Source organism: Papio anubis, chromosome 11 (assembly GCF_008728515.1).
Source record: "Papio anubis isolate 15944 chromosome 11, Panubis1.0, whole genome shotgun sequence".
Classification (NCBI taxonomy): domain Eukaryota; kingdom Metazoa; phylum Chordata; class Mammalia; order Primates; family Cercopithecidae; genus Papio; species Papio anubis.
Window position 1 is genome coordinate 33,486,919 of NC_044986.1, and position 25,376 is coordinate 33,512,294.

General features: G+C 43.5%; 1 protein-coding gene across 2 annotated transcripts in view; it reads left to right on the forward strand.

Moving 5' to 3' along the window:
- CPN1 (carboxypeptidase N subunit 1) overlaps nt 1-25,376 on the forward strand; it is a 65,430-nt gene that overhangs the window by 13,850 nt on the left and 26,204 nt on the right. Inside the window, exons 2-5 of one of the 2 annotated variants that reach the window (XM_021943578.2) lie at nt 7,189-7,246; nt 11,808-12,526; nt 17,865-18,061; nt 24,597-24,752. In XM_021943578.2, the coding sequence (XP_021799270.2) occupies nt 12,304-12,526; nt 17,865-18,061; nt 24,597-24,752 (576 nt within the window). In that variant the 5' untranslated portion in view covers nt 7,189-7,246; nt 11,808-12,303. Of the gene's footprint in view, nt 1-7,188; nt 7,247-11,659; nt 12,527-17,864; nt 18,062-24,596; nt 24,753-25,376 lie in introns of those variants that run through there. The other variant, XM_003904113.5, reaches the window with a different exon arrangement.

Consider the following 25,376-nt stretch of genomic DNA (forward strand, 5'->3'; position numbering starts at 1 on the left):
ACACATCCTTGTAGACTCTGGGAAAGAGATCAATTTCCTTAAGATGAACTACCTTCTTAAGGATGCGAGAAATGCATCAAGGATCCTCTGTGGGTGGACTGATGAGGTGTAAGGTCTGATTAAGGGTGGGGCAGACATGGCCAATGTTCTGCAATATCATTATCTCTATTGTAATGGAACGTATGATTTTTAGACGGGATAAAGACTGTTTATCTGCTTCCCTTGCACATAGGCATGGCTGTAAGTTCTAGCCTATGGAACATAAGCGAAAATGGCATGTGAAATTATGGGAAGTGTGCCCTTTTAAAATAGCTTTATTGAGATATAATTCACACACCACACAATTCCACCATTTAAAGTGTACAATTCCATGGCTTTTAGTATATTCAGAGTTATGCAACTATTGCTACATTTTTAGATAATTTTTATTATCCCTAAAAGAAACTTGGCACCCCTTATCCACCATCTCCCAAATCCCCTAATGCCCCAGTCCTGGGCAACCATGAACCTACTTTCTGTCTCTCTAGATTTGCCTATGCTGAACATTTTCTGTAAATAGAATCATACACTAAGTGGTCTTTTGTGTCTGGCTTCTTTCACTTAGCATAATGTGTTTGAGGTTCATCCCTGTTGTCACATGTCTATTACTTTATGTCTTTTGGTTGTTAAATTATATTCTGCATTTTGAATAATGGTGCTATGAACATTTGTGCAAGTCCTGTGTGGACATATGTTTCCATTTCTCTTGAGTATATACCTAGGAGTAAAATTTCTGTGTGATATGGCTTTATGTTTAACATTTTGAGAAATTGACAGAACTGTTTTCCAAACTGGTTGCACCATTTTATGTTCCTTCCAACAGATATGTGAGGATGGGAATTCTGATTTTAAAGATCCTGGATCCTTTTCTTTTTAAAATCAAAATTCCCATCCTCACACACCCGTTGGAAGGAACAGCTTTGGGAGGCTGAGGTGGGAGGATCGCTTGAGCCCAGGAAGCCAGCCTGGGCAACAGAGTGAGACCCCCGTCTCTACAAAAACTTTATAAAATTAGCAGGTGCACCTGTAATGTTGGTATGCACTTGTAGCTCCAGCTACTTGGTAGGCTGAGGCAGGAGGATCACTTAAGCCCAGGAGTTCAAGGATGCAGTGAACTATGATTGTGCCACTGTGCTTCAGCCTGGGTGACAGAGCAAGACCTTGTCTCAAAAATAAAAAATAAGATAAAGAGAGAAGGTGAGCTCCTTGTTGGTGGCCGGAATGCGAACATGCTGACAAGGCTGGAACCATCTTGAATAGTTGGTGAATGTATGTTGAGACTGGCAGAGCAACAAGCTAAAAGGAGCCTGGACAGCAATGGCCTTGAACTGCCTGCTTCCAAACTTCATTTACCTGTAACTAAAGAAATAAAGCTACAATTATATGGGGCTTTCTCTAACTTAAAGCTGAATCTAATGTTTTTTTTTTTTTTTTTTTTTTTTGGGGCGGAGTCTCGCTCTGCCGCCCAGGCTGGAGTGCAGTGGCCGGATCTCAGCTCACTGCAAGCTCCGCCTCCCGGGTTCACGCCATTCTCCTGCCTCAGCCTCCCGAGTAGCTGGGACTACAGGCGCCCGCCACCTCGCCCGGCTAGTTTTCTGTATTTTTTAGTAGAGACGGGGTTTCACCGTGTCGGCCAGGATGGTCTCGATCTCCTGACCTCGTGATCCGCCCGTCTCGGCCTCCCAAAGTGCTGGGATTACAGGCTTGAGCCACCGCGCCCGGCCGCTGAATCTAATCTTAACTGATATTGGTTGTTTGGGGATAGGGAACACCCCCTGGAGAATTAGAGACCATAGAGAAAGACTCTCAAGAAGGCAGAACCAAGAGGGAGGTGGCTAAAGGAAGAGCCAGACTGACACACCATTTTATATCTTGAACTGCCTGCTTCCAATATCAGTTAAGATTAGATTCAGCTTTAAGTTAGAGAAAGCCCCATATAATTGTAGCTTTATTTCTTTAGTTACAGGTAAATGAAGTTTGGAAGCAGGCAGTTCAAGGCCATTTTATATCTTCCCAAACTGTCTGTCTTGGTGAGGGGGGATGAAGGAGGAGGGACTAGAATCACTACAACACAGAGCACCTGAGTAAAGTGGGTCATTTTTTTTTTTTTTGAGACGGAGTCTCGCTCTGTAGCCCAGGCTGGAGTGCAGTGGCCGGATCTCAGCTCACTGCAAGCTCCGCCTCCCGGGTTCACGCCATTCTCCCGCCTCAGCCTCCCGAGTAGCTGGGACTACAGGCGCCCGCCATCTCGCCCGGCTATTTTTTGTATTTCTTAGTAGAGACGGGGTTTCACTGTGTTCGCCAGGATGGTCTCGATCTCCTGACCTCGTGATCCGCCCATCTCGGCCTCCCAAAGTGCTGGGATTACAGGCTTGAGCCACCGCGCCCGGCCAAGTGGGTCATTTTTGAGCCACACCAATGTCCTGAACTCTAGTATCTGAGAAAAGACGTAACAGCAGAGAGCCCAAGAAGCATGGTGAGAGGTGTTTGAGAAAACAGCCCTGAACTGGCGTTGGGGATGACTCCTGCTCACATTCCTCACTCCCCTCTACCCTATTTTTCTTTTTTTTTTTTTTGAGACAGAGTCTCACTCTGTCGCCCAGGCTAGAGTGCAGTGGTGCAATCTCTGCTCACTGCAACCTCTGCCTCCTGGGTTCAAGCAATACTCCTGCCTCAGCCTCCTGAGTAGCTGGGATTACAGGCACACACCACCATGCCCAGCTAATTTTTTTTTTTAGTAGAGATGGGGTTTCACCACATTGACCAGGATGGTCTCAATTTCCTGACCTCGTGATTTGCTCACCTCAGCCTCCCAAAGTGCTGGAATTACAGTGAGAGCCACCACGCCCGGTCTCTACCCTATTTTTCAACACATCATGATCCAGACAGAAACTCCCCCATTCAAAGATGAGGGATAACCAGAAAGGGAGACACGTGGAGATGATTAGGAGAAAAGAAAAGACATCACAAGAGAAATTATTCCAGACAACAGAACAAGAGTTCAGACAAAGAATCCTGCTAAGTCCCAAGCCATAGACATTATGATTAACTTGGGGAAACATTTTAAAATAGGAGTAAGAGATGAGAGAGGAGATGGTGAGACATCAAAAGGAGGCCAGGCTGAGTTGGATGAGCTCAGGAAGAAAAATAAAAGACGAAAACCAAAATCATGACAAAGAACCCAGCACGGCATACATTGCAGAATGATTAAATCAAACTAATGAACATATCCATCACTTTGCTCACTTATCATTTTTGTGTGGTGAGGACATTTAAAATAGACTAAGCAATTTTGAAATATACAAATCATTGTTATTAACTATAGTCACCATGCTGTGCAATAGATGGCTAAAATCTATTTCTTGTTTCTAACTGAAACTTTGTGCCCCTTGGACATCACCCTTTTCCCCTTCCCCCAACCTCAGCCCTGGTAACCACCATTCTATTCTCTATTTCTATCAGTTCAATTTTTTTAGATTTTATATATAAGGGAGATCATACAGTATTTATCTTTCTGTGCTTGGCTTATTTCACTTAACATCGTGTCCTCCAGGTTCATCCATGTTGTCACAAATGACAGGATTTTCTTCTCTTTTAAGGCTATCTAATATTCCTTTGTGTATGTACACTGCATTTTCTTTCTTTTATCTATTGATAGATACTTGGATTGATTCCATATCTTGGCTATTGTGAATAATGCCACAATGAACATGGGAGTACAGATGACTCTTTGAAATACTGATTTCAGTGGCTTTTCTCAAGGACCTCAAAGGTTCTGTGAAAACCAATAGGCCTGGCACAGTGGCTCACGTTTGTACTCTTAGCACTTTGGGAGGCCAAGGCAGGGGGATTGCTTGATCCCAGGAGTTTGAGACCAGCCTGGGCAACATAGTGAGATCCTGTCCCTATTTAAAAAAAAAAAAAAAAAGACCAGCAGAACATACAGAGACACTGGCAACCTTAATTTTTATGTCAGGCTTGATCAGTGAAAAACTTACTCTGAAGGCCAGACAAATGCAAAGTTCTCATAAAATGAGGATTTTTTCTTATTTGAATTATATTCTATGGAGCTCTTTTTCCTTCTCTACAGATTTTCTGTTTCGTATTTAATGATGGGAAACAATAATATTAGCTTGTCTGAAAGAAAACACAGAGAGAAGGGAAGGAAGGAAGGAAGGAATAAAAGAAGAAAAAAAAAGCCCAGTTTAAAAAAAAAGATGATAATCTGTCATTTCAAAAAATAAAAGCTAAACAACAGTGAGATTTATGGACACAGAAATATTATAATACTGGAAATGTACAAATGATGTGACTAACGTAAATCTGGAGACATTAGATTGCAAAGGAGGTTTTAGGAGACGAGAGAGCCTATTTCACGCCATTCCCCCATTTAAAGCCCTCCAATGGCTTCCCATTACTCTTGGGTTAAAATCTGAACTCCTTGTCAAGAGAATGAGTTATGCACTCACCTCTTCCTGTTCCTCTCACACACGGCCTCCCTGGTCTCTGAGCTCCCACGCTCGCCAGCCCTCTAGTCCTGAGCCAGGCCTGCTCTGCTATCTCTTCCTTCTGCATGGACGGCTCTGTCCCCAGAGATCCCCCTGACTGAATGCTTTGATCATTCAGGTCTCAAGTCAAATATCACTTGCTCAGACAGGCCCTCTCTGACCTGTAACCTAAACTAGCCACCCAACCCTCCCTAGCCACATACTGTTTTATTTTCTTCATAAATATAATATGAAAAGATCTTATTCATTATGTATTTACTGGATTGTGTGTGTTTGTGTGTTTACTGGTTTCTTCCTGCCCCTGTCACACACACATACACCCTACGAGAGCAGGGATCTAGCCTGTTTTGTTATCTGGCACATACATCAGAGACTGATGTAAACTATTCAATATATTTTTGTTTCATGAATGAATGAATGAATGAACAAAAAGTCTATTACAGCCTGGATTGAATAGACATCATCTAAAGGTGAAATGTCTGCTTGAGAAAACATAAAAGCATGACAACCACTACCCTTTAATGATTTCTATGCGTTTTCTTTTCTTTTTTTTTTTTTGAGATGGAGTCTTGTTCTGTCGCCCAGGCTGAAGTGCAGTGGCGTGGTCTCGGCTCACTGCAACCTCCGCCTCCCAGGTTCAAATGATTCTCCTGCCTCAGCCTCCCAAGTAGCTGGGATTACAGGCATGTACCACCATGCTCAGCTAATTTTTTGTATTTTTAGTAGAGGTAGGGTTTCACCATGATAGCCAAGCTGATTTCGAACTCCTGACCTCAAATGATCTGCCTGCCTGGGCCTCCCGAAGTGCTAGGATTACAGGTGTGAGCCACCATGCCCAGCCGCCTTTTTTTCTTTAGAGTCATTAATTGGCAACTATTATTTCACCATGGGAAGACTTTTCGTTTTCTTTTTTTTTTTTTTTTTTGTAAATCTTTTTTTAGAGATAGGGTCTTATTTTGTTGCCCAGTCTGGTCTCAAACTCTTGGCCTCAAGTAATCCTACTACCTCGGCCTCCCAAAGTCTTAGGGATTAAAGGTGTGAGCCACTGCACCTGGACCCAGTACGAAGATATTTTTCTAAAGATAAGCAACTCTTCCAGCTTTGTTTCAACTTCTTGTTAAATATTCAATATAATTTTTATTTTTAAAGGCATACACACTATGATCTCGTTTTTGTAAAAAGTATTTCTCTACCCTTCTCTCTGCAAATTTATTATTTATTTATTTATGAGATGGAGTCTCGCTCTGTCGCCCAGGCTGGAGTGCAGTGGCGCGATCTTGGCTCACTCCTAGCTCCATCTCCCAGGTTCATGCCATTCTCCTGCCTCAGCCTCCCAAGTAGCTGAGACTACAGGCACCCACTACCATGCCCGGCTAAGTTTTTGTATTTTTAGTACAGATGGGGTTTCACCACAGCCAGGATGGTCTCGATCTCCTGACCTCGTGATCCGCCTGCCTCAGCCTCCCAAAGTGCTGGGATTACAGGCATGAGCCACCACGCCTGGCCTCTGCAAATTTATTTATTCAACAAATGTTTATTGAGCATCTCCTATGGGCCAGGCATTGTTCTAACAATGGGGGCAGAGCAGTGGGAAAAACAGACAGTAGTCCTTGCCTTCATGTAACTTACATGAAGTGGGGGATATGGACAAAAAATTAAAAAGAAATGAGTAATTACAGAGAATGCTTTCAGGTAATGGTACGTATTATGAAGGAGAATTGAGTCAAGGGGTAGAGAATGATAAGGGGTAGCAGCTGGGACCGAGTTTAGGTGGAGGGGTCAGAGCCAGCCACTGCAAGGTGTATTTGAGCGTGGACTTTAAGGGTGGGACGAGGAAAGCCGTGAAAAAATTTAGAAGAGCATTCCTGGCAGGGAAAGGAGAAAATGTGAAAGCCTTGGGCAGAAATAAGCTTGATGTGTTCAAGGAGTAGAAAGAAGGACATTGTGATTGTTGTTTACTGGGTCTTTATGTCACTGTAAGAATTTTTTATTCTATTTTATTTTTTGAGACAGGGTCTCATTTTATCACCCATGCTGGAATACAGTGGCATGGTGCTAAGACCAGAAGCATGAGATGGATGGGAAAGAGAATTGGAAAGGGCTTGGTCTGTCTTGAGGACTGACTTTCCTGGCCCTCCAGACTTGACCGGGTTCCTTTTGCTCTATCCCCTCTCATAACAGTTAAAATCCAAATATCTCTCAAAGAGTGATTGGTGATTTGAACTAAGCTGAACTCCCACTATGCCCGGCTAGTTTTTGTATTTTTAGTAGAGACAGGGTCTCACCATATTGGCCAGGCTGGTCTTGAACTCGTGACCTCAGATGATATGCCTATCTTGACCTCCTGAAGTGCTGGGATTACAGGTGTAAGGCACTGCGCCCAGCCTGAACTCTTGATTCATTTATAGGTGCAGTCAACTAACATTTATTGAGCAGGGTTAAATTATATCAAGACTTCTCTGCAGAGTTACTACGGGGATATAAAGAAAGAAATCTTAAAACTACAATAACTAGAGGTCTGGGTTGGGAAGGTTGGTTCACAGGGCTGGCATTCTCTCTCTCTCTCTGTCTCTCTCTCTCTCACTCTTTTGCTCTTGCTCTCACCCTCTGCCTTCCCCTTTCTCCTCTCTCCTTTGTCTAGGTTCTAGGGAAGGATGACAAATGAAAGAGGACAATTGCCCCCATGTCCCTACTTGAGGGTAAGTATCCTTCTGCCTCCTTCCAACTCTTTCTAGATTTAAACGTACTCTCTTTGCTCACATGTCTCTGGTGGCTTCTTACCCTTGTTCCATAACTGAATTCACTGAAATGCATTGAGCAGGACATTAGGCTAACTGTGCCAGAGTCCAGGCCCTCCTCCACCACTTACTAGTTTTGTGACTGGGAAAATTTCTCCTCTAAAATGGAATTACATTACCCTCTTCCTTGGGAGGAATAAATAAAGAAGTAGTTGGTACTCTGTAAGGCAATGTAGAATTGTAAAGCGTTATTAATATTTGCCTAAGGCAGAATGGAGATGCATCTGTCCAGGCGGGGATGGCATTGAGAACACTGAGAACCCAGAAAGAAGGAAATGCCTAAAATTAGGGTGAGGAGGAGAAGAAACAGAAAGAACTCTGAAGATACCATTTGGTCCGGACCTATACAGCCATTTGCAGGGCTAGCTGCCCAAGATTTGAATCAAGACCCTGGGAGGATGTCAGACAATGAAGCTTTCTGCTCCAGCCTCTCCCCAAGAACCCCAGTTCTGTGGGTATTTGGGGGTGTGTTTGTTTCCTGTTGCTATGGTTAAAAAAATGAGCACAAATTTTAAAACAACACAAATGTATTATCTTACAGGTCTAGAGATCAGAAGTCTGCAATGGGTCTCATTGTACTAATATCAGGGTGCTGGCAGAGCTGTGTTCCTTTGTGGAGGTTCCAAGGAGCATATGTTTCCTTGCCTTTTGCAGTTTTTAGAGGGTGTTGACGTCCTGTAGCTCATGGCACTCCTCCACCATCTTTGGGGCCAGTGATGGCTGCTCAAGTCTCTCTCACATCTCATCCCTCTCACTCTGACCCTCCTGCCCCCCTCCTTCCACTTAGAAGCACAATTGTGATTGCATGGGCACACCTGGATAATCCAGATATAGCTTCCTGTCAAGATCAGCTGATTAGCAACCTTAATTTTTTTTGAGACAGTCACCTAGGTTGGAGCGCAGTGGCATGACCGTGGCTCACTGCAGCCTTGACCTCCTGGGCTCAAGCAATCCTCCCACCTCAGCCTCCTGAGTAGCTGAGACCACAGGCATGCACCACCATGCCTGGCTAACTTTTGATTTTTTGTAGAGATGGGGTCTTGCCATGTTGCCCACGCTGGTCTCAAACTCCTGGGCTCAAACAATCCTCATGCCTTGGCCTCCCAAAGTGCTTGGATTACAGGCGTGAGCCACCATGTTGGGCTACAACCTTCATTTTTTCTGCAAACTTCATTCCCCTTTGCCATGTAGCATAACATTTCACAGTTTCCAAGTGGGAGACAGGACTCTAAAAATAATCTAATTAGTTCCGCTCCCGCAGATCCTCCAGCCAGCCCTCCCCAACCTCCCAAAACTAGGCGAGGTGAACCTGCTTGGTGCTCCTAAGTGATAAGAATTGGAGATACAAAGACTGATTGTAGTAGCAACTACAAGGGGAGGTATGGAAGACCCAGAATTTGAGCTGGATTGAGCTACCTAGGGAAATAGCATGAGTGAAAGCAGGAAGGCAGGGGCATGCTCCAAAGATAGGAGGTGGAGCAACAGTGCTGCACTAGAGTGAGGGACAGGATGACAAGTTACAACTGAACTTGGTAGCAAGGACAAAAAGGCTATCTGAGGCATTTGAATTTTACATGACAGTGCATGATGGTTCACTGAAACTTTGCTTTTTAAAAACAACAATTTTAGGCCGGGCGTGGTGGCTCATGCCTCTAATCCCAGCACTTTGGGAGACCGAGGTGGGCAGATCTGAGGTCAGGAGTTCAAGACCAGCCTGGCCAACATGGTGAAACCCCGTCTCTACTAAAAATATAAAAATTAGCCAGGCATGGTGGGGGGTGCCTGTAATCCCAGCTACTCTGGAGACTAAGGCAGGAGAATCGTTTGAACCCAGGAGGCGGAGGTTGCAGTGGATGGAGATTGTGCCATTGCACTCCAGCCTAGGTGAAAAGAGTGAGACTCTGTCTCAAAAAATAAATAAATAATTAAAACCAACAATTTTATTAAGGTCTAATTTACATACCACAACATTCACCCTTTTTAAGTTTACAATTAAATGATTTTTTTTTTCTTTTTTTGAGATGAAGTCTCTGTCACCCAGGCTGGAGTGCAGTGGCATGATCTCAGCTCACTGCAATCTCTGCCTCCTGGGTTCAAACAATTCTTCTGCCTCAGCCTCCTGAGTACCTGGGATTATAGGCATGTGCCACCACGCCTGGCTAACTTTTATATTTTTAGTAGAGATGGAGTTTCACCATGTTGGTTAGGCTGGTCTCGAACTCCTGACCTCAAGTGAGTCACCTGCCTCAGCCTCCCAAAGTGCTGGGATCACAGGCGTGAGCAACTGCACCTGGTAAGTTTACAATTAAGTGATGTTTAGTAAAGTTATCAAGCTGACCAACTATTACCATCCCCAGTTTTAGAACATCTCCATCACTCCAATAAGCTCTTCCTTGGATCCAGTTTGAGTGCTGATTCATCCGTTAGAAAATAAATCCCTCATGCCCATTTATACTTAATTTCCATTCCCATTCCCAACATCAGGCAAACATTATTTTACTTTCTGTCTCTATAGGTTTACCCTTGCAGGACATTTCATATAAATGGAATTGTACAATATGTGTTTTTTTCATGTCTGGCTTCTTTCACTTAGCATAGTATTTTTGAAGTTCATCCACATTGTAGCATGTAGTCGTATTTTATTCTTTTTATTGCTGAATAGTGTTCCATTGTATGGTTATATCACATTTTATTTATCTGTTCACCAATTGATAGACATTTAGGTGGTTTCTACTTTTTGCCTATTACGAATAATGCTGCTATGAACATTCTGTGGGCAAGTTTGTTCTATTGGGTAGGTACCCAGGAATGGAATTGTTGAGTTGTATGGTAAATTTATATTTAATTCTTTTGAAGGGCTGTACTTAATTTTTATTCCCTTTTTAAAAACAGCTTTATTGAGATACAATTTGCATACCATAGAATTAATCTGTTTTAAGTATGCAACTCAATGAATTTTAGTATATTTATAGAGTTTATAGCCACCACCATCACCACAATCGAATTTTAGAACATTTCTATCACTCTAAAAGACATTTTGTGTCCACATATCTAATCCCAGCCCTTGGCAACCTCTAATCTTCTTTCTGTCTTTATATATTTGCCTTTTCCAAACATTCATATGAACTTAATCATACAATATGTGGTGTTTGGGGTTTGGCTTCTTTCACCGGGCATGTGTAAGATTCATTCACATCACACAATGTATTAGCACTCCATTCCTTTCTATTGTCAAACACTATTTCATTGTATGGATATGCCATATTTTGTTTATCTGCTCAGTGTTTGATGGACATTTGGGTTGTTTCCACTTTTTGTCTCTTATGAACAATACTGCTGTGGACATTTATGTACAAGTTTTTGTGTGGATGCGTGTTTTCATTTCTCTTGCATAGATACCTAGGAGTGAAACTGCTGTATTATATAGTAAGTATATATTTAACCTTGTAAGAAACTACTAAAGTGATTTCCAAACTGGCTGCACTATTTATTTATTTATTTATCTTTATTTTTTATTTTTTTTGAGACGGAGTCTCGCTCTGTCACCAGACTGGAGTGCAGTGGTATGATCTCGGCTCGCTGCAACCTCCGCCTCCCAGGTTCAAGCAATTCTCCTGCCTCAGCCTCCTGAGTAGCTGGGACTACAGGTGTGTGCCACCACGCCCAGCTAATTTTTGTGTTTTTAGTAGAGAGCAGATTTTACCGTGTTTGCCAGGATGGTCTCAACCTCTTGACTTCGTGATCCACCTGCCTCAGCCTCTTAAAGTGCTGGGATTACAGGCGTGAGCCACTGTACCTGGCCTGGCTGCACTACTTATGAGGGTTCTAGTTTCTCCTATTCTCACCAACACTTGTTATTGTCTGTCTTTTTTATTTTAGCCATTCTAGTGGAGTTAAAGTAATATCTCATGTGTGGTTTTCATTTGTTTTTTGAGATGAGGTCTCACTCTGTTGCCCAGGCTGGAGTGTAGTGGCATGATCATGGCTCACTTCAGGCCCTGCCACCCAGGTTCAAGTGGTTCTCTGCCTCAGCCTCCTAAGTAGCTGAAACTACAGATATGCCATCACACCCAGCTAATTTTAAAATTATTTGTAGAGATGGGGTCTTGCTGTGTTGCCCGGGCTGATCTCAAACTCCTGGGCTCAAGTGATCCTCCCAGTTTGGCCTCCCAAAGTGCTGAGATTACAGGCATGAGCCACCATGCCTGGGATCTCATGTGGTTTTAATTTGCATTTCCTTAATGACTAATGACACTGAACATCTTTAAATGTGCTTATTAGCCATTTGTATATCTATTCTGGTCAAATGTTTTGCCCATGTTTTAATTGGGTTGTTTGTCTTTTTGTTGTATTGTAAGGATTCTTTACGTATTATGGGGGTATTATCAGATACATGATTTACAATTGTTTTCTCCCCATCCAAGGCTAATCTTTTCCTTTTCTTAATGGTATCTGTTGAAAGATTTTTGAGGAAAAAAAGGACAAAATACAGCCACGCTCCAGAAAGGTAGGCAGGCAGCAGTACATGGGATGAATCAAAAGGGACAGATAACTTTTTTTGAAAGTTGTAATAAAGGGAACAGGCACAGGCCAAGTTTTTAAAAATTCTCCGGGAATCAAAGGGTTATAAGCAGCTATTTATTGAAGCCTGTTTACAGTCCAGTTAACCAGTAAACCAGAATCAGTGAAACTACCCATCTGGGGAAGTGCAAAAAACTTTTCAAAAGGCTTTCCCGGATTAGAGAAGGAAAGGGAGAGAGGGAGGAGAGATGAGTGGCTATTCCAGAGCGACATAAAGAATTTCCAGCCTTGGACGGACAGTTCGCAACGTCTTCCAAGTTGGACTGGTGTTTACAAGCGGGAAGCTAGGCGGACCTTGGATTTCGGCGGGTGAAGAGGCTAGGTTGTTTAAGGAGGTGGGGCGCATTTCAGTGGCTCTCTTTGAAAAGCCCAGCAAGATGTCAGACCTGCTCTCAGTCTTTCTCCACCTCCTCCTTCTCTTCAAGTTGGTTGCCCCGGTGACCTTCCGCCACCACCGCTATGATGATCTTGTGCGGACACTGTACAAGGTGCAAAACGAATGCCCCAGCATCACGCGGGTCTACAGCATTGGGCGCAGCGTGGAGGGGAGACACCTCTACGTGCTGGAGTTCAGCGACCACCCTGGAATCCACGAACTCTGTAAGTCCTGAACAGCTCTTGAGGGTGTGTGGGGCAGAGCCCTTCCCTTGCAAATCCAGTAATTGGGGTGGTTTCTGGGGTGGTCCGTGGATGCCTCCACCTACAAGGTACTATCTCTTTCTCAGCCTGTGCTATTTCCCTCTTAGCCCTCAAACTGCCACTGCCTCTGGGGAGTTATAGCCCTCCTTCAGGCTTCAGCCCTTTCCTCCTTTTTGGGTTCTGTTTGCTCAAAACCTTAATGGTAAAAGATGAGTCTGCTTCCCTGCTCATGTCCCACCTCCCTTCCTTTCCCCCACTTCCTTTCTTTTCCCCTTGCTATTGTTCTGTCTTTCCCGATCCAATGGCTCAGGAGACACAGGCAGAAACAAACAGCCCTTCCAGTTCTGCCAGGAAGCTTAGAAGGGCATAGGGAAATCTCTTCAGGGAGTGACAGTGTGGTATTCCAGACAGAGTTTGGGGACTGGGGTGTTAGTTTTATTTACTGGATTCTTTTTTTCTTTTTTTTTTTTTTTTGAGACACATGATCTGGCTCTGTTGCCCAGGCTGGAATTCAGTGGCATGATCTCAGCTCACTGCAGCCTCGACCTCCTGGGCTCAGGTGATCCTTTTCCCTCAGCCTCCTAGATAGCTGGGACCACAGGCATGCACCACCATGCCCGGCTAATTTTTGTATTTTTAGTAGAGACAGGGTTTCATCATGTTACCCAGGCTAATCTCAAACTCCTGGGCTCAGGCAATCCACCCACCTGGGCCTCCCAGTGTTGGGATTACAAGCGTAAGCCACCACAGTTAGCCTGGATTCCTTTTTTTAGTTTGTTTCTACTACAAAAGTAATTCATGTTTGGATTAAAATTTAGAAATTAGATAAGGAAAAAAATAATAAAACTCACCCCAAATCCCACCACCATTAATGTACTGATGTATATCCTTCCAGACTTTTTTCTATGCATATTTAAACCCCCTGACACAAATACATGTAATCGTTTCTATAAAAATGAAATTGCATTATAGCTGCCCTTCTCATTTCACAATCTGTTATGGATAGCATCCATGTCTATAAGTGCAGATCTACATCATTGTGGGTTTGGCTGTGTAATAGCTCATTGCATGACTGTATTTAACTGTCCGTATATTGATGGACATTTGTTTCTAATTTCTTACTTTTTTCCTTACCAATTCCTCCTTCAAACTGTCAACTTCAAATCTCCCTTTACCTCTCCACTTCCACATCCCGTCTGAGTCCAGACTCCATCACAAGCTGCCTACATGATTGCGCTGAACCCCTAACTGGTCTCTAACTTCTTTTTTTTTTTTTGAGACAGAGTCTCTCACTGTGTTGCCCAGGCTGGAATGCAGTGGCACAATCTCAGCTCACTGAAACCTCCGCCTCCCGGGTTCAAGCGATTCTCCTGCCTCAGCCTCCCAAGTAGCTGGGATTACAGGCATGTACCACCATACCTGGCTAATTTTTAAAATTTTTAGTAGAGATGGAGTTTCACCATGTTGGCCAGGCTGGTCTCGAACTCCTGACCTCAAGTGATCCGCCCGCCTTGGCCTCCGAAAGTATTGAGATTACAGGCGTGAGCCACCACACCTGACCAGGTTTCTAACTTCTAACTGCTGCATTCTGAATCTTCCATTTGGTACACAGATGCCAGAAAAATTTTCCTAAATCCTGACATGATCCCAGTTTCCTACTTTAAAAGCCTCACACCCCATGGACTGGCCATGGGATTCAGAATATTGCATGGAGGAGGCTCAAAGAAGGCCATGGGGTTACCTGGGATAATTGCCTCACTTTGAAACTGCACTTCCATAGCAAGCAGCCTGCTGTCAATCAGATTATATGTTCACTGTGGAAGCTTGCAAGTGTTCATGGACCTCATGGGGTTAGCCCCCAACACTCCAAGCCCCGTTCTTGGTGCTTCTGTACTTTCTAGCTTTCAAGACCTTCCCTGAAGTTTTTTCACAGGACTCTAGCCCTCACTGTTCCCTCTTTCCTCTGAAGCGCTTTAACTGCTATTCACCCATTCATTCCTTTCATTCATTCATTCCACAAATATTTACCAATCACCTACAATATGCAGGCACTTTTGTAGACTCTGGAAGTACAACAGAGAATAAAACAAAGAACCTGCCCTCATGGGCTCAAATTCTAGTGGGGTAAGGCTGGCAATAAATGGGTAACTGAGTAAATATGTATTACATCAGATGGAAATAAGTGCTGTAGAGAAAACTAAATCAGGAAAAAGAGATAAGGATGGCATGGAGGAAGACAAGGGGCGGGGGAGGCACTCAGGAGAGGCGTCTCCACTGAGGTGGCTTTGAGCAGAGAGCTGAAGGATGGGTGTGATGGCACATGCCACCATGATATTGGGCAGGAAAAGATGGCGGGCAGAGGGAAGAGCAAAGGCAACGCTCTGGAGCATGCTTGGCACATGTGAGGAACAGCAAGGGGGCCAGTGGGGCTCCAGCCAAGTGAACGAGGGGAGAGCAAGAGAGGAGGTCACAGCCATGTGATGGGGACACCCGGCAATAGGAGATCACGCAGGGCGTTATAAGCCCTGATAAAGATCTGGGCTTTTACTTTGAGTCAAGTGAGAAGCCTCTGGAGGGTTTTTTAAGCAGAAGAGGGAGACGATCTGACTTAAATTTTGTAAAGATCACTCAGAACAGGGGTCAGCAAACTACAGCCCAAGGGCCAGCCACCTGTTTTGGTAAATGAAGTTTTATGGGAACACAGTCACGCCCACTCACTTTTATCTTGTCTGTGGCTGCTTTTGCTGGAAGAGTTGAGTAGCTGTGACAGAGACAACACAGCCCACAAAGCCTAAAGGATTTACTCTCTAGTCCTTTATAAAAAAGTTTTGCCAACCCCTGACTCTGGAGAATAGACTTTAAAGGGGCTAGGCAGCTGCAGGGAGAGCAAGTGGGAGATTTATTGCAATAACCTAATATGGCCAATAGTACCAAGCTTGAAGGTTCAGGGGCTTGAACCAAAATGGTAGCAGTAATTGTTATGAGAAGTGGTTGTATTCCAGATATATTGAAAGTAGAGGCCAGCTGTGGTGGCTTATGCCTGTAATCCCAGTACTTTGGGAGGATTGCCTGAGGCCAAAAGTTTCAGACCAGTCTGGGCAACATAGTGAGACCTTGTCTCTATAATAAATTTTTTTAGAAAATTAGCCTGGTGTGGTGGTATGCACTTGTGGTCCCAGCTACTCAGGAGGCTGAGGCGGGAGGATGGCTTGAACCGAGGAATTCGAGAGGCTGTCCTGAGCTATGATTGTACCACTGCACTCCAGCATGAATGACTAAGCAAGACCCTGTCTCTAAATAAAAAAAAAAAAAAAAAAAAGAAAGAAAGAAAGAAAAAGGAAAAATAAAAGAAAAAAGAGAGCCAAAAGAATCTGATATTAAGCATCTACTAAGTGCATGGCACTGTCCAAAGTTCTACAGGGCAGTGGTTCCCAGACTTACAGGTTTCATAAAGAAGTTTTAAAAAGGTGGTTTTTCTTTTTTACATAAATAAGAGACTGGAGGGAACTAAAACATATCTTCCAAATTTTATTTTACTGAATAAGGATGTGAAGAAAACTACCTGTCATCTTCTATATCCATCCTTTTCTAACAGAAAAAAACATTTTAACACCAAGAAAAGTAAGAAAGACATAATCTACGATTAAAAAAAATACACTAAGATTAAAGAATACCCACTATGGAAAATCCACCACATGATCCTTATGGATTATAAGCATTCCTTTGAGAAAAACTGCTGTAGGTATACTAAGATAAATAATAATGAATGGTGTCACAAGTTAAAAATTATGTACACTGCTAAGGCCAGGTCCAGTAAAGGAAGTAGAACATGTACAAAAACAGGTAAAACCTGCTGGGCGCAATGACTCACACCTGTAATCCCAGCACTTTGAGAGGTCAAGGTGGGTAGATCACCTGAGGTCAGGAGTTTGAGACCAGCCTGGCCAACACAGTGAAACCCCGTCTCTACTAAAAATATAAAAATTAGCCACGTGTGGTGGCAGGCACCTGTAAACCCAGCTAATTGGGAGGCTGAGGCAGGAGAATTGCTTGAACCCAGGAGGTGGAGGTTGCAGTGAGCTGGGATTGTGCACTTCAGACTGGGTGACAGAGAGAGACTCCATCTCAAAAAAAAAAGAAAAGAAAAAAAAGAAAAAAAGAAAAAGGTAAAATCGGGGAAGTCAACAGAGAGCTCTCTCTCATCAAGGAGAACCCAAGATGACTTGACAGAATATCATGTGAACTGGGCCTAGAAGGGTGGTGAGAAGGATTTGGAAATGAGAAGATGAAGAGGTACAGAACCAGAAAAGTCATGGAGGCAGGAAAATGTTGAGTGGAAGAGAAATAATTTGGCAAGAGCTTTTCTCCTACCTCTTGAAAGAGGGCAAGAATGATTTTCTTTAGGTGATCCCAGAAACTTTCAGATCTTCAATACTTACCTCAAGCTGAACAGTTAATATGGCCCAAGAGAAGACTAAGGCATGAGACATAGCAGGTGCCTTCCTATTCTGTGCCTCCAGACTTGGCCTGCTTGGATTTGAAGGAGTGATTTTAGTTTTCCCATATTGCAGTGGGGAGAATGGAGAAAAAGCTCAGTCCTGCCCACAGTCCTATTCTTTGTGGTAGGTGGGGTGGGAGGGAGTGGGGAAACCCCCTGCCAGCCCACTGAATCTTAGATCCATCTCTGCGAGGCTGGTCACCTCTGCTCACCTGCTGTGTTCTTGTTCAGATGGAGTAAGAAACTTTTCAAGTGCCAAGAAAATTAAGTTTTCAACTGGGATCATTAGCAGCTGTTATGCTAAAACCTAGAGTACTCCATGAGAGCAGGTTCTGGGGAAACATCCTCATCCTGAAAGGTTTGTCTCTAAGAAGCAGCATGCTACTGTAAATGGCACTGTAAGTGCCACGTGGGCTTGGGCCTCCATAGAGCCATTAGCTAGACAACCTCAGACAAGTTACTTAATCTCTCCCATCCTTATTACCCTCACCCTGAGGCTATTAATGCCCACTTTACAGGTTTTCTGTGAATTTTAGCAGTATCGAACATAACTGTCTAGTACACTATGGGGGTTCAATAAATGGCACTCATTATTATCCCTGGCATGAATTTTTGTAGTTTTCATAACTGTAATTGGTTAGGAAGGGGCTCAGGGATTATTGCAAAAGACCCAATGAAAACATGGGATTTTCTTTCATTCATTACTGAAAAAGAGAAAAAAGGTCTTCGTGCAAGGTTATGCGTCAATGGCACTTCCAAGCTTCCCCCATCTTTTCTCTTCCTTGCATTTTTTCCTTGCAGTGGAACCGGAGGTCAAGTACGTGGGGAACATGCATGGCAACGAAGCGCTGGGTCGTGAGCTGATGCTGCAGCTGTCAGAGTTTCTGTGCGAGGAGTTCCGGAACAGGAACCAGCGCATTGTCCGACTCATCCAGGACACGCGCATTCACATCCTGCCATCCATGAACCCCGACGGCTACGAGGTGGCTGCTGCTCAGGTACGAGGTCCAAGGGAGATGACGGGGAGAGATCAAGGCCTTCTTAGGAAATAAAGGCCAGTGGACAAGATTCCCTCTCTGTCCCGCTGTAAATGTCACAAATGTTAAAAGTAAAAGATTAAATGGTCAAGAGAAAAAATCTATCAGAAATATAAGAAAGGATGAAGAGGTGGGTTCAGTCCTACAGCACCTCAGTCAATAAACGTGGGCTCTCTCTGAGCCTGCATTCCCTCAACACCTTTCCAGATGACCTCAGGGTTTTATTGTGAGGATTAATGTGGCAATATCTGTGACAACACTTTGTAACCTGGAAAATACTCAACAGATGTGGAGGGATATTGCAAAACAAAGCTCCTTTCCTGAACTTTTAGCTTCAAACCCTAAATACCTTTCTTCCTTCCACACTACATTTCCATTTGCATTTGTGGAGAAAATAACAAGGACAACAGGCTTTCCCCAGAATTGGGGGGTAGGGGGCTAATTCTAGATTCTTCATACTGTATTATATTTCCATAGAGTTGTTTCCTCTACTAGTATAGTATTTAACCTATTGATTCTATATTTTAGAGTTATATTTGCAGTGGGACCAATAAGAAAAAATGTCTAAGGACTTTTTTTTTTTTTTTTTTGAGATGGAGTCTTGCTTTGTTGCCCAGGCTGGAGTGCAGTGGTGCGATCTTGGCTCACTGCAACTTCTGCCTCCCAGGTTCAAGCAATTCTCCTGCCTCAGCCCTCGAGTAGCTGGGTCTATGGGCATGCGCCACCATGCCCAGCTAATTTTTTGTATTTTTCGTAGAGACGGGATTTCACCAGGTTGTCAGGCTAGTCTCAAACTCCTGATCTCAGGTGATCCACCTGCCTCAGCCTTCCAAAGTGCTGGGATTACAGGTATGAGCCACCATGCCTGGCAGGACTTTTTACTTTATTTTCTAACATAAATTCAAAATGTCAGTGTGCCTAACATTTGTCTTATTATTAACATCTTAAGTGTTTCAGACCGATGTGCGTAATTTTAAATCAATGTGCTTGAATCAAGTGTTTCAGACCAATATGCCTAACATTAAATCTTTTGTGGCCATGCATCAGAATCACAGGTGAAGATTTTGAAATACAGATTCCCAGGTCCCATCCCAGACCTACTGAGTTAGTATTGTCAAGGGTGAGGCCAAGCATCCATCTGCTTTATGCAATGGAGATGTTCCTTTAAAAGCTGTGTTTAAAAGGCAGGGTTTTTGGCCGGGTGCGGTGGTTCACGCCTGTAATCCCAGCACTTTGGGAGGCCGAGGTGGGCGGATCACCTGAGGTTAGGAGTTCGAGATCAGCCTGACCAACATGGAGAAACCCTGTCTCTACTAAAAATACAAAAAATTAGCTGGGCGTGGTGGCCCATGCCTGTAATTCCACCTACTGAGGAGGCTGAGGCAGGAGAATCGCTTGAACCCAGGAGGCAGAGGTTGTGGTGAGCCATGATTGTGCCATTGCACTCCAGCCTGGGCAACAAGAGCGAAACTCTGTCTCAAAAAATTAAAATTAAAATTAAAATTAAATTAAATTTAAAAGGCGGGATTTTCTTCGGGGGAGAGTACGTTAAAGCATATTTTAAACTGACTTGAGGATCGGCCTGGGGGGTAAGTAGAGACAGAGAGAGCGATAGAGCCAGGACGTTGAACCAAACACAAACTTGACTCTTGCAGTCTCACCACTTCCTGTTGAAATTACTCAACAAATGAAGAAAGATAACTTTCTTTCACCACTGGAAATCAGGGTGGTGCCCACTACTCTTCCTCAAGACCTGAGTTCCCAAAGAGCAGGAAAATTGGAAAGAGGTGTGGGAGGGAATTCCAGCCTAGCTGATTTCCTTCTATTAGCCCTTTCCTGTGTTGCAGTGGGGAGAGTGGAGAACCAGCTCAGTCCTGCTCACATCCATTGCAGGAGGTGGGGTGGGAGGGAGTGGGGAAAACCCCTGCCAGTCCACTGAATCTTAGAGCCATTTCTGGGAAGCTGGTTACCTCTGCTCACCTGCTGTGTTCTTATTCAGAGGGAGCAGACCTTGAACCTGAACCCGAGAGGACCCATCAGGTTCTCAGCCTCTCAGAGATATCTGCCATACCCAGAGGCAAGCTGTCTGCGCGGCTACACAGAGAAGAACTTCCTGGCCACCAGACTTTAAAGCCATGTGTAGGTGGCCAGAATAATGCCCCCCACCAAAGATGTTCATGTCCTAATCCTCAGAACCTATGAATATGTTATGTTACTGGGCAAGGAGGAATTAAGGTTGCAGATGGAACTAAGGTTGCTAATTAGTTGACCTTAAAATAACCTGGAGTATTGTGGGAGGATGGGGCCCAGTGTCATCAGTGACAAGGGTCCTTTAAATGTAGAAGAGGGAGACAAAGGTCACAGTCAGAGAGAGATCTGAAGATGTTATGCAGCTGGCTTTAAAGATGGAAGATCCTTGGCCGGGTGCTGTGGCTCATGCCTATAATCCCAGCACTTTGGGAGGCTGAGGCGGGCAGATCACCTGAGGTCGGGAGTTCGAGACCAGCCTGACCAACATGGAGAAACCCCGTCTCTAATAAAAATACAAAATTAGCCGGGCGTGGTGATGCATGCTTTTAATCCCAGCTACTCGGGAGGCTGAGGCAGGAGAATCACTTGAACCCGGGAGGTGGAGGTTGCGGTGAGCCAAGATCATGCCATTGCACTCCAGCCTGGAAAACAAGAGCAAAACTCCGTCTCAAAAAAAAAAAAAAAAAAAAAAAGTGGAAGACCCAAGGAATGTGAATGGTCTCTAGAAGCTAGAGAAGTCAGGGAACAGATTCCCCTAGTCCCATGAAGGAACGTAGCCCGCTGACACCTTGCTTTTAGGGCTGTGAGACCTGTTTTAGTCTTCTGACCTCCAAAACTATGAGACAATACACTCGTGCTGTTAAAACCACTAACTTTGTGGTAATTTGTTACAGCGGTAATAGGAAACACAACACTAGCCCTGTTTGTGAAACCTTCTGTTAGGGGAAGCCCTTTCCTGCCAACCTAACTATTGACCAGTATGCAGGGAAATCAGTGGATAACGCTCATAGCTGTTTATGCTGACGGTCAAGAGCTGCCTTGATATAAATAAGCAAGCAGTGACAAGCCCCTGGAAGCATAAAGAAAATCATATGTCACAGAAGTGTACACCAAAATCAAAGATCCGATAAATGTTTTCCATTGGAACAGAACTAATGTAGGAAACTTACAGGAACTTCAGAACAATTATGTTTTCAATGGGATCTAAGAATGAAATCCAAGCAGGGTGCCATGAAAAGAGGAGAAATCTGAGAATAATACTGAATTCTTAGAAAAAAATGTAATCTGCCGCATTTTATTGCTTAGAAAAGGGAAAATATGAGAGCAGCAGTTCATCTGTGAGATTCTAGCTTCCTGGCATCCATTCATTCACTTCCAGGAACAGCCTACAATTTGGGCTCCACCTTCTCAGTCTACAGGGACCCACTTGGCACTATTTCCCTTCTCCAGTGCCACACAAAACATTAAACGGAATTTCAATTTTGAATGAGCCTTGTAACATATCTCTATTCTATCACTCTATGTATTTAATTACTTATGTGTATGTCCATCTCCCCATGTGTACTATGAACTCCTAGAAGGCTAGACTACAATGTCTCACTTGTCTCTTTCCCCAGTGTCTATCTGAGAGCTCTGGATAGAGAAGGACTTAAGTAAATGTTGGTTGACTAAATAGATGACCTAATGAGTGAGTGAATACATAAGCAAATAAATGATAAAACCTGAAATATGGACAGAGAAATGAAGGGATCCACAAAGTTGATATTGTTCAGAAGAAAGATAAACAAGGATCCTAAATTTTTTGAAAGGGGGAGAAGTGAGTTTCTCTAGTGTAACCACTTTGAAAAACAGTTGAACAGTTTCTCAAAAAATTAAACATAAGGCCGTAGTGGCTCATGTCTGTAATCCCAGCACTTTGGGAGGTAGGTGGATCACTTGAGCCTAGAAGTTCGAGACCAGCCTAGGCAACATGGCAAAACCCCATCTTTACAAATAAGTTAAAATTAGCCAGGTGTTGTGGCTCATGCCTGTAAGTACCAGCTACCAGGAGGCTGAGGTGGGAGGATCACCTGAGCTCAGGAGGTTAAGGCTGCAGTGAGCCATAATCATGCCATTACACTCCAGCCTGGGCAACAGAGCGAGACCCTGTCTCAAAAAACAAACAAACAAACAAAAAACAGTTAAGCATGGACTTACCTTATGACTTGGCAGTTCTACTTATAGATATCTACCCAGAGGAAATGAAAACATACATCCACACAAAGACTTGTGCATGGATGTTCAAAGCAGCATTATTAACAATAGCCAAAAGGTGAAAACAACTCAAATATCCATGAATCTCCCCCTACCACCCTTTGCCAAAATTCGCATTCACCTGAATTCTGTGACTCTGACCTTATTTGGCAATACATAGTCATCCTTCAGTATCCGTAGGTGATTGGTTCCAGGGCCCCCCACCAATACCAAAATCCTCAGATGCTCAGGTCCCTTATATAAAATGGCATAGTATTTGCACATAACTTATGCACATCCTCCTATATACTTTAAATTATCCCTAGATTACTTATGTTACCCAGTACAATGTAAATGCTATGTAAACAGTTGTTATAATGTACTGTTTAAGGAATAATGACAAGAAAAAAGTATGTACATGTTCAGTACAGATGCAACCATTATAGGCCTCACTACATTTTCAATCAGAGGTTGGTTGAGTCCACAGATGTGGAACCCATGGATATGGAGGGGCTACTGAGGGTCTTTACGGATACAATTAAGTTAAGATGAGGTCACATAAGATCAGGATGGACTCTAAATCCAGCATACCTGGTGTCCTTGTAAGAAGAAAGAAATTTGTGAATAGAGATGTGGACAGACTGGGGAGGAGGCCATGTAAAGATGAAAGCAGAAATTAGAATGATGGGTCTACGAGCCAAGGAATGCCAAGGACTGCCTCCGGCCACCACAAGCTGGAAGAAGCAAAGAAGGGGACCAGAGAGTGTGCTGTCCCTCTAGTTGACTTGATTACAACTTCTAGCCTCCAGAGAATAAATTGGAGAATAAATTGCTGTTGTTATAAGCCACCTAGTTTGTGGTGATTGTTATGGCAGCCCTAGGAAACTAATACAGTTTCCTAATACTAATAGTATTAAACTAATACTCATACTGGTGAATGGATAAACAAAATGTGATAAATCCATGTAATGGAACTATGCAACAATAGAAAGAAATGAAGTACTGATACATGCTACAACATAGATGAACCTCACAAACATTATGTCCAGTGGGGGGGAAAAGCCCACAAAAGAACAGATAATGTATGACCCACTTATGTGATCTGTCCAGAAGAGGCAAGTCTAAGGAGACAGAAAGTTATTACCTAGGTCTGGAGTGAAAATGATAAATGGGAATGAAGTGTCTATTTAGTGTCACAGAAATGTTCTAAAATCAGATTGCAATGATGGTTATACAACTCTGTAAACATACTAAAATTCATTGAATTGTACATTTAAAATGAGTGAATTTTACAGTATATGAATTATATCTCAATAAAGCTGTTCATAAAACATTGGGATTCCCATGATCCTGAAACACCCTACTCTTACTAGAACTTCCCTTGAGATATGTACCTCTTACATGTGATCTACAGGGAACTTGAAGCACACCACTGTGACTTTGGATAAGTTAAAGATGAAAATGATTCATCTTCCTGTGATGGGGGCTAAGGGAAAAAAAATGTTACATCATTTGATGAAGCTAATATCTAAGAACTATACAATGTTCTTCAAATATAGGATTCATGACTGCATGCGGTAGCTCTAGCCTGTAATCTCAGCACTTTGTTTGTTTGGTTTGTTTTTTTTAGACAGAGCCTTGCACTGTCACCCAGACTCTAGTACAGTGGCGTGTTCTTGGCCCACTGCAACCTCCATTTCCTGGGTTCAAGTGATTCTCATGCCTCAGCCTCCCGAGTAGCTGGGACTACAGGCATGTGCCACCACACCCAGCTAATTTTTGTATTTTTTAGTAGAGATGGGGTTTCACCATTTGGGCCAGGCTGAACTTGAACTCCTGACCTCAAGTGATCCACCTGCCTCCGCCTCCCAAAGTGCTGAGATTACAGGCCTGAGCCTGGCCTCTCAGCACTTTGGAAGGGTGAGGCGGGTAGATCACTTGAGCCCAGGAGTTTGATACCAGCCTGGGCAACCAGCCTCATCTCTACCAAAAAAAGAAAAGAATAAAGAACAATTAGTGGGTGTGATGGCATATGCTTGTTATCCCAGCTACTCAGGAGACTGAGATGGGAGGATTGTTTGAGCCTAGTAGGTAGAGGTTGCAGTGAGCCAAGATTGTACTACTGCACTCCAGCCTGGGCAACAGAGTGAGAACCTGTCTCCAAAAAAATAAGTTAGAAAATATAGGATTCAATCTGAAACCTTCATTTTTCATCTTTTCATTTTCTCCTTAGGGCCCAAACAAGCATGGGTATCTAGTTGGCAGGAACAATGCAAATGGAGTGGACCTGAACCGTAACTTCCCTGATCTCAATACCTATATCTACTACAACGAGAAGTATGGAGGCCCCAGCCACCACCTGCCCCTTCCAGACAACTGGAAAAGTCAGGTAGGAGATGAAATTTGCAAACAAAGCAGGTAAATCAGCATCTGGAATTTCTTGCAGAAAGACTGCTAAGCCATCTTTACATCAACTAAACAAGCAAGAATTAAGCATCAACTCAACTCAGTGTTAACCCATCTAAATCAATAATATCTATTTCTTCTGTGTCTTTGTATTTTTCTCCCTCAGCATAGAGCCCTCCATGGAGCACACACTCACTAAATGATTTCTTTTTCTTTTTTTTTTTTCAGATGGAGTCTCACTCTGTCGCCCAAGCTGGAGTGCAATGGTGCGATCTCAGCTCACTGCAACCTCCGCCTCCTGGGTCTAAGCGATTCTCCTGCCTCAGCCTCCTGAGTAGCTGGGATTAAAGGTGCACACCACCACGCCCAGCTAATTTTTGTATTTTTAGTAGAGACGGGGTTTCACCATGTTGGCCAGGCTGGTCTTGAACTCCTGACTTTGTGATCTGCCCAGCTGGCCTCCCAAAGTGTTGGGATTACAGGCGTGAGCCACCATGCCCAGTTAAATATTTGACATTAGTGGCGATTGTGGTGAAGGATATGAAAGCAGTATCATTTTGTTGCATGGTTCTTAACAGTTTTCCAAAATTATTTCACAGCCAGTTTC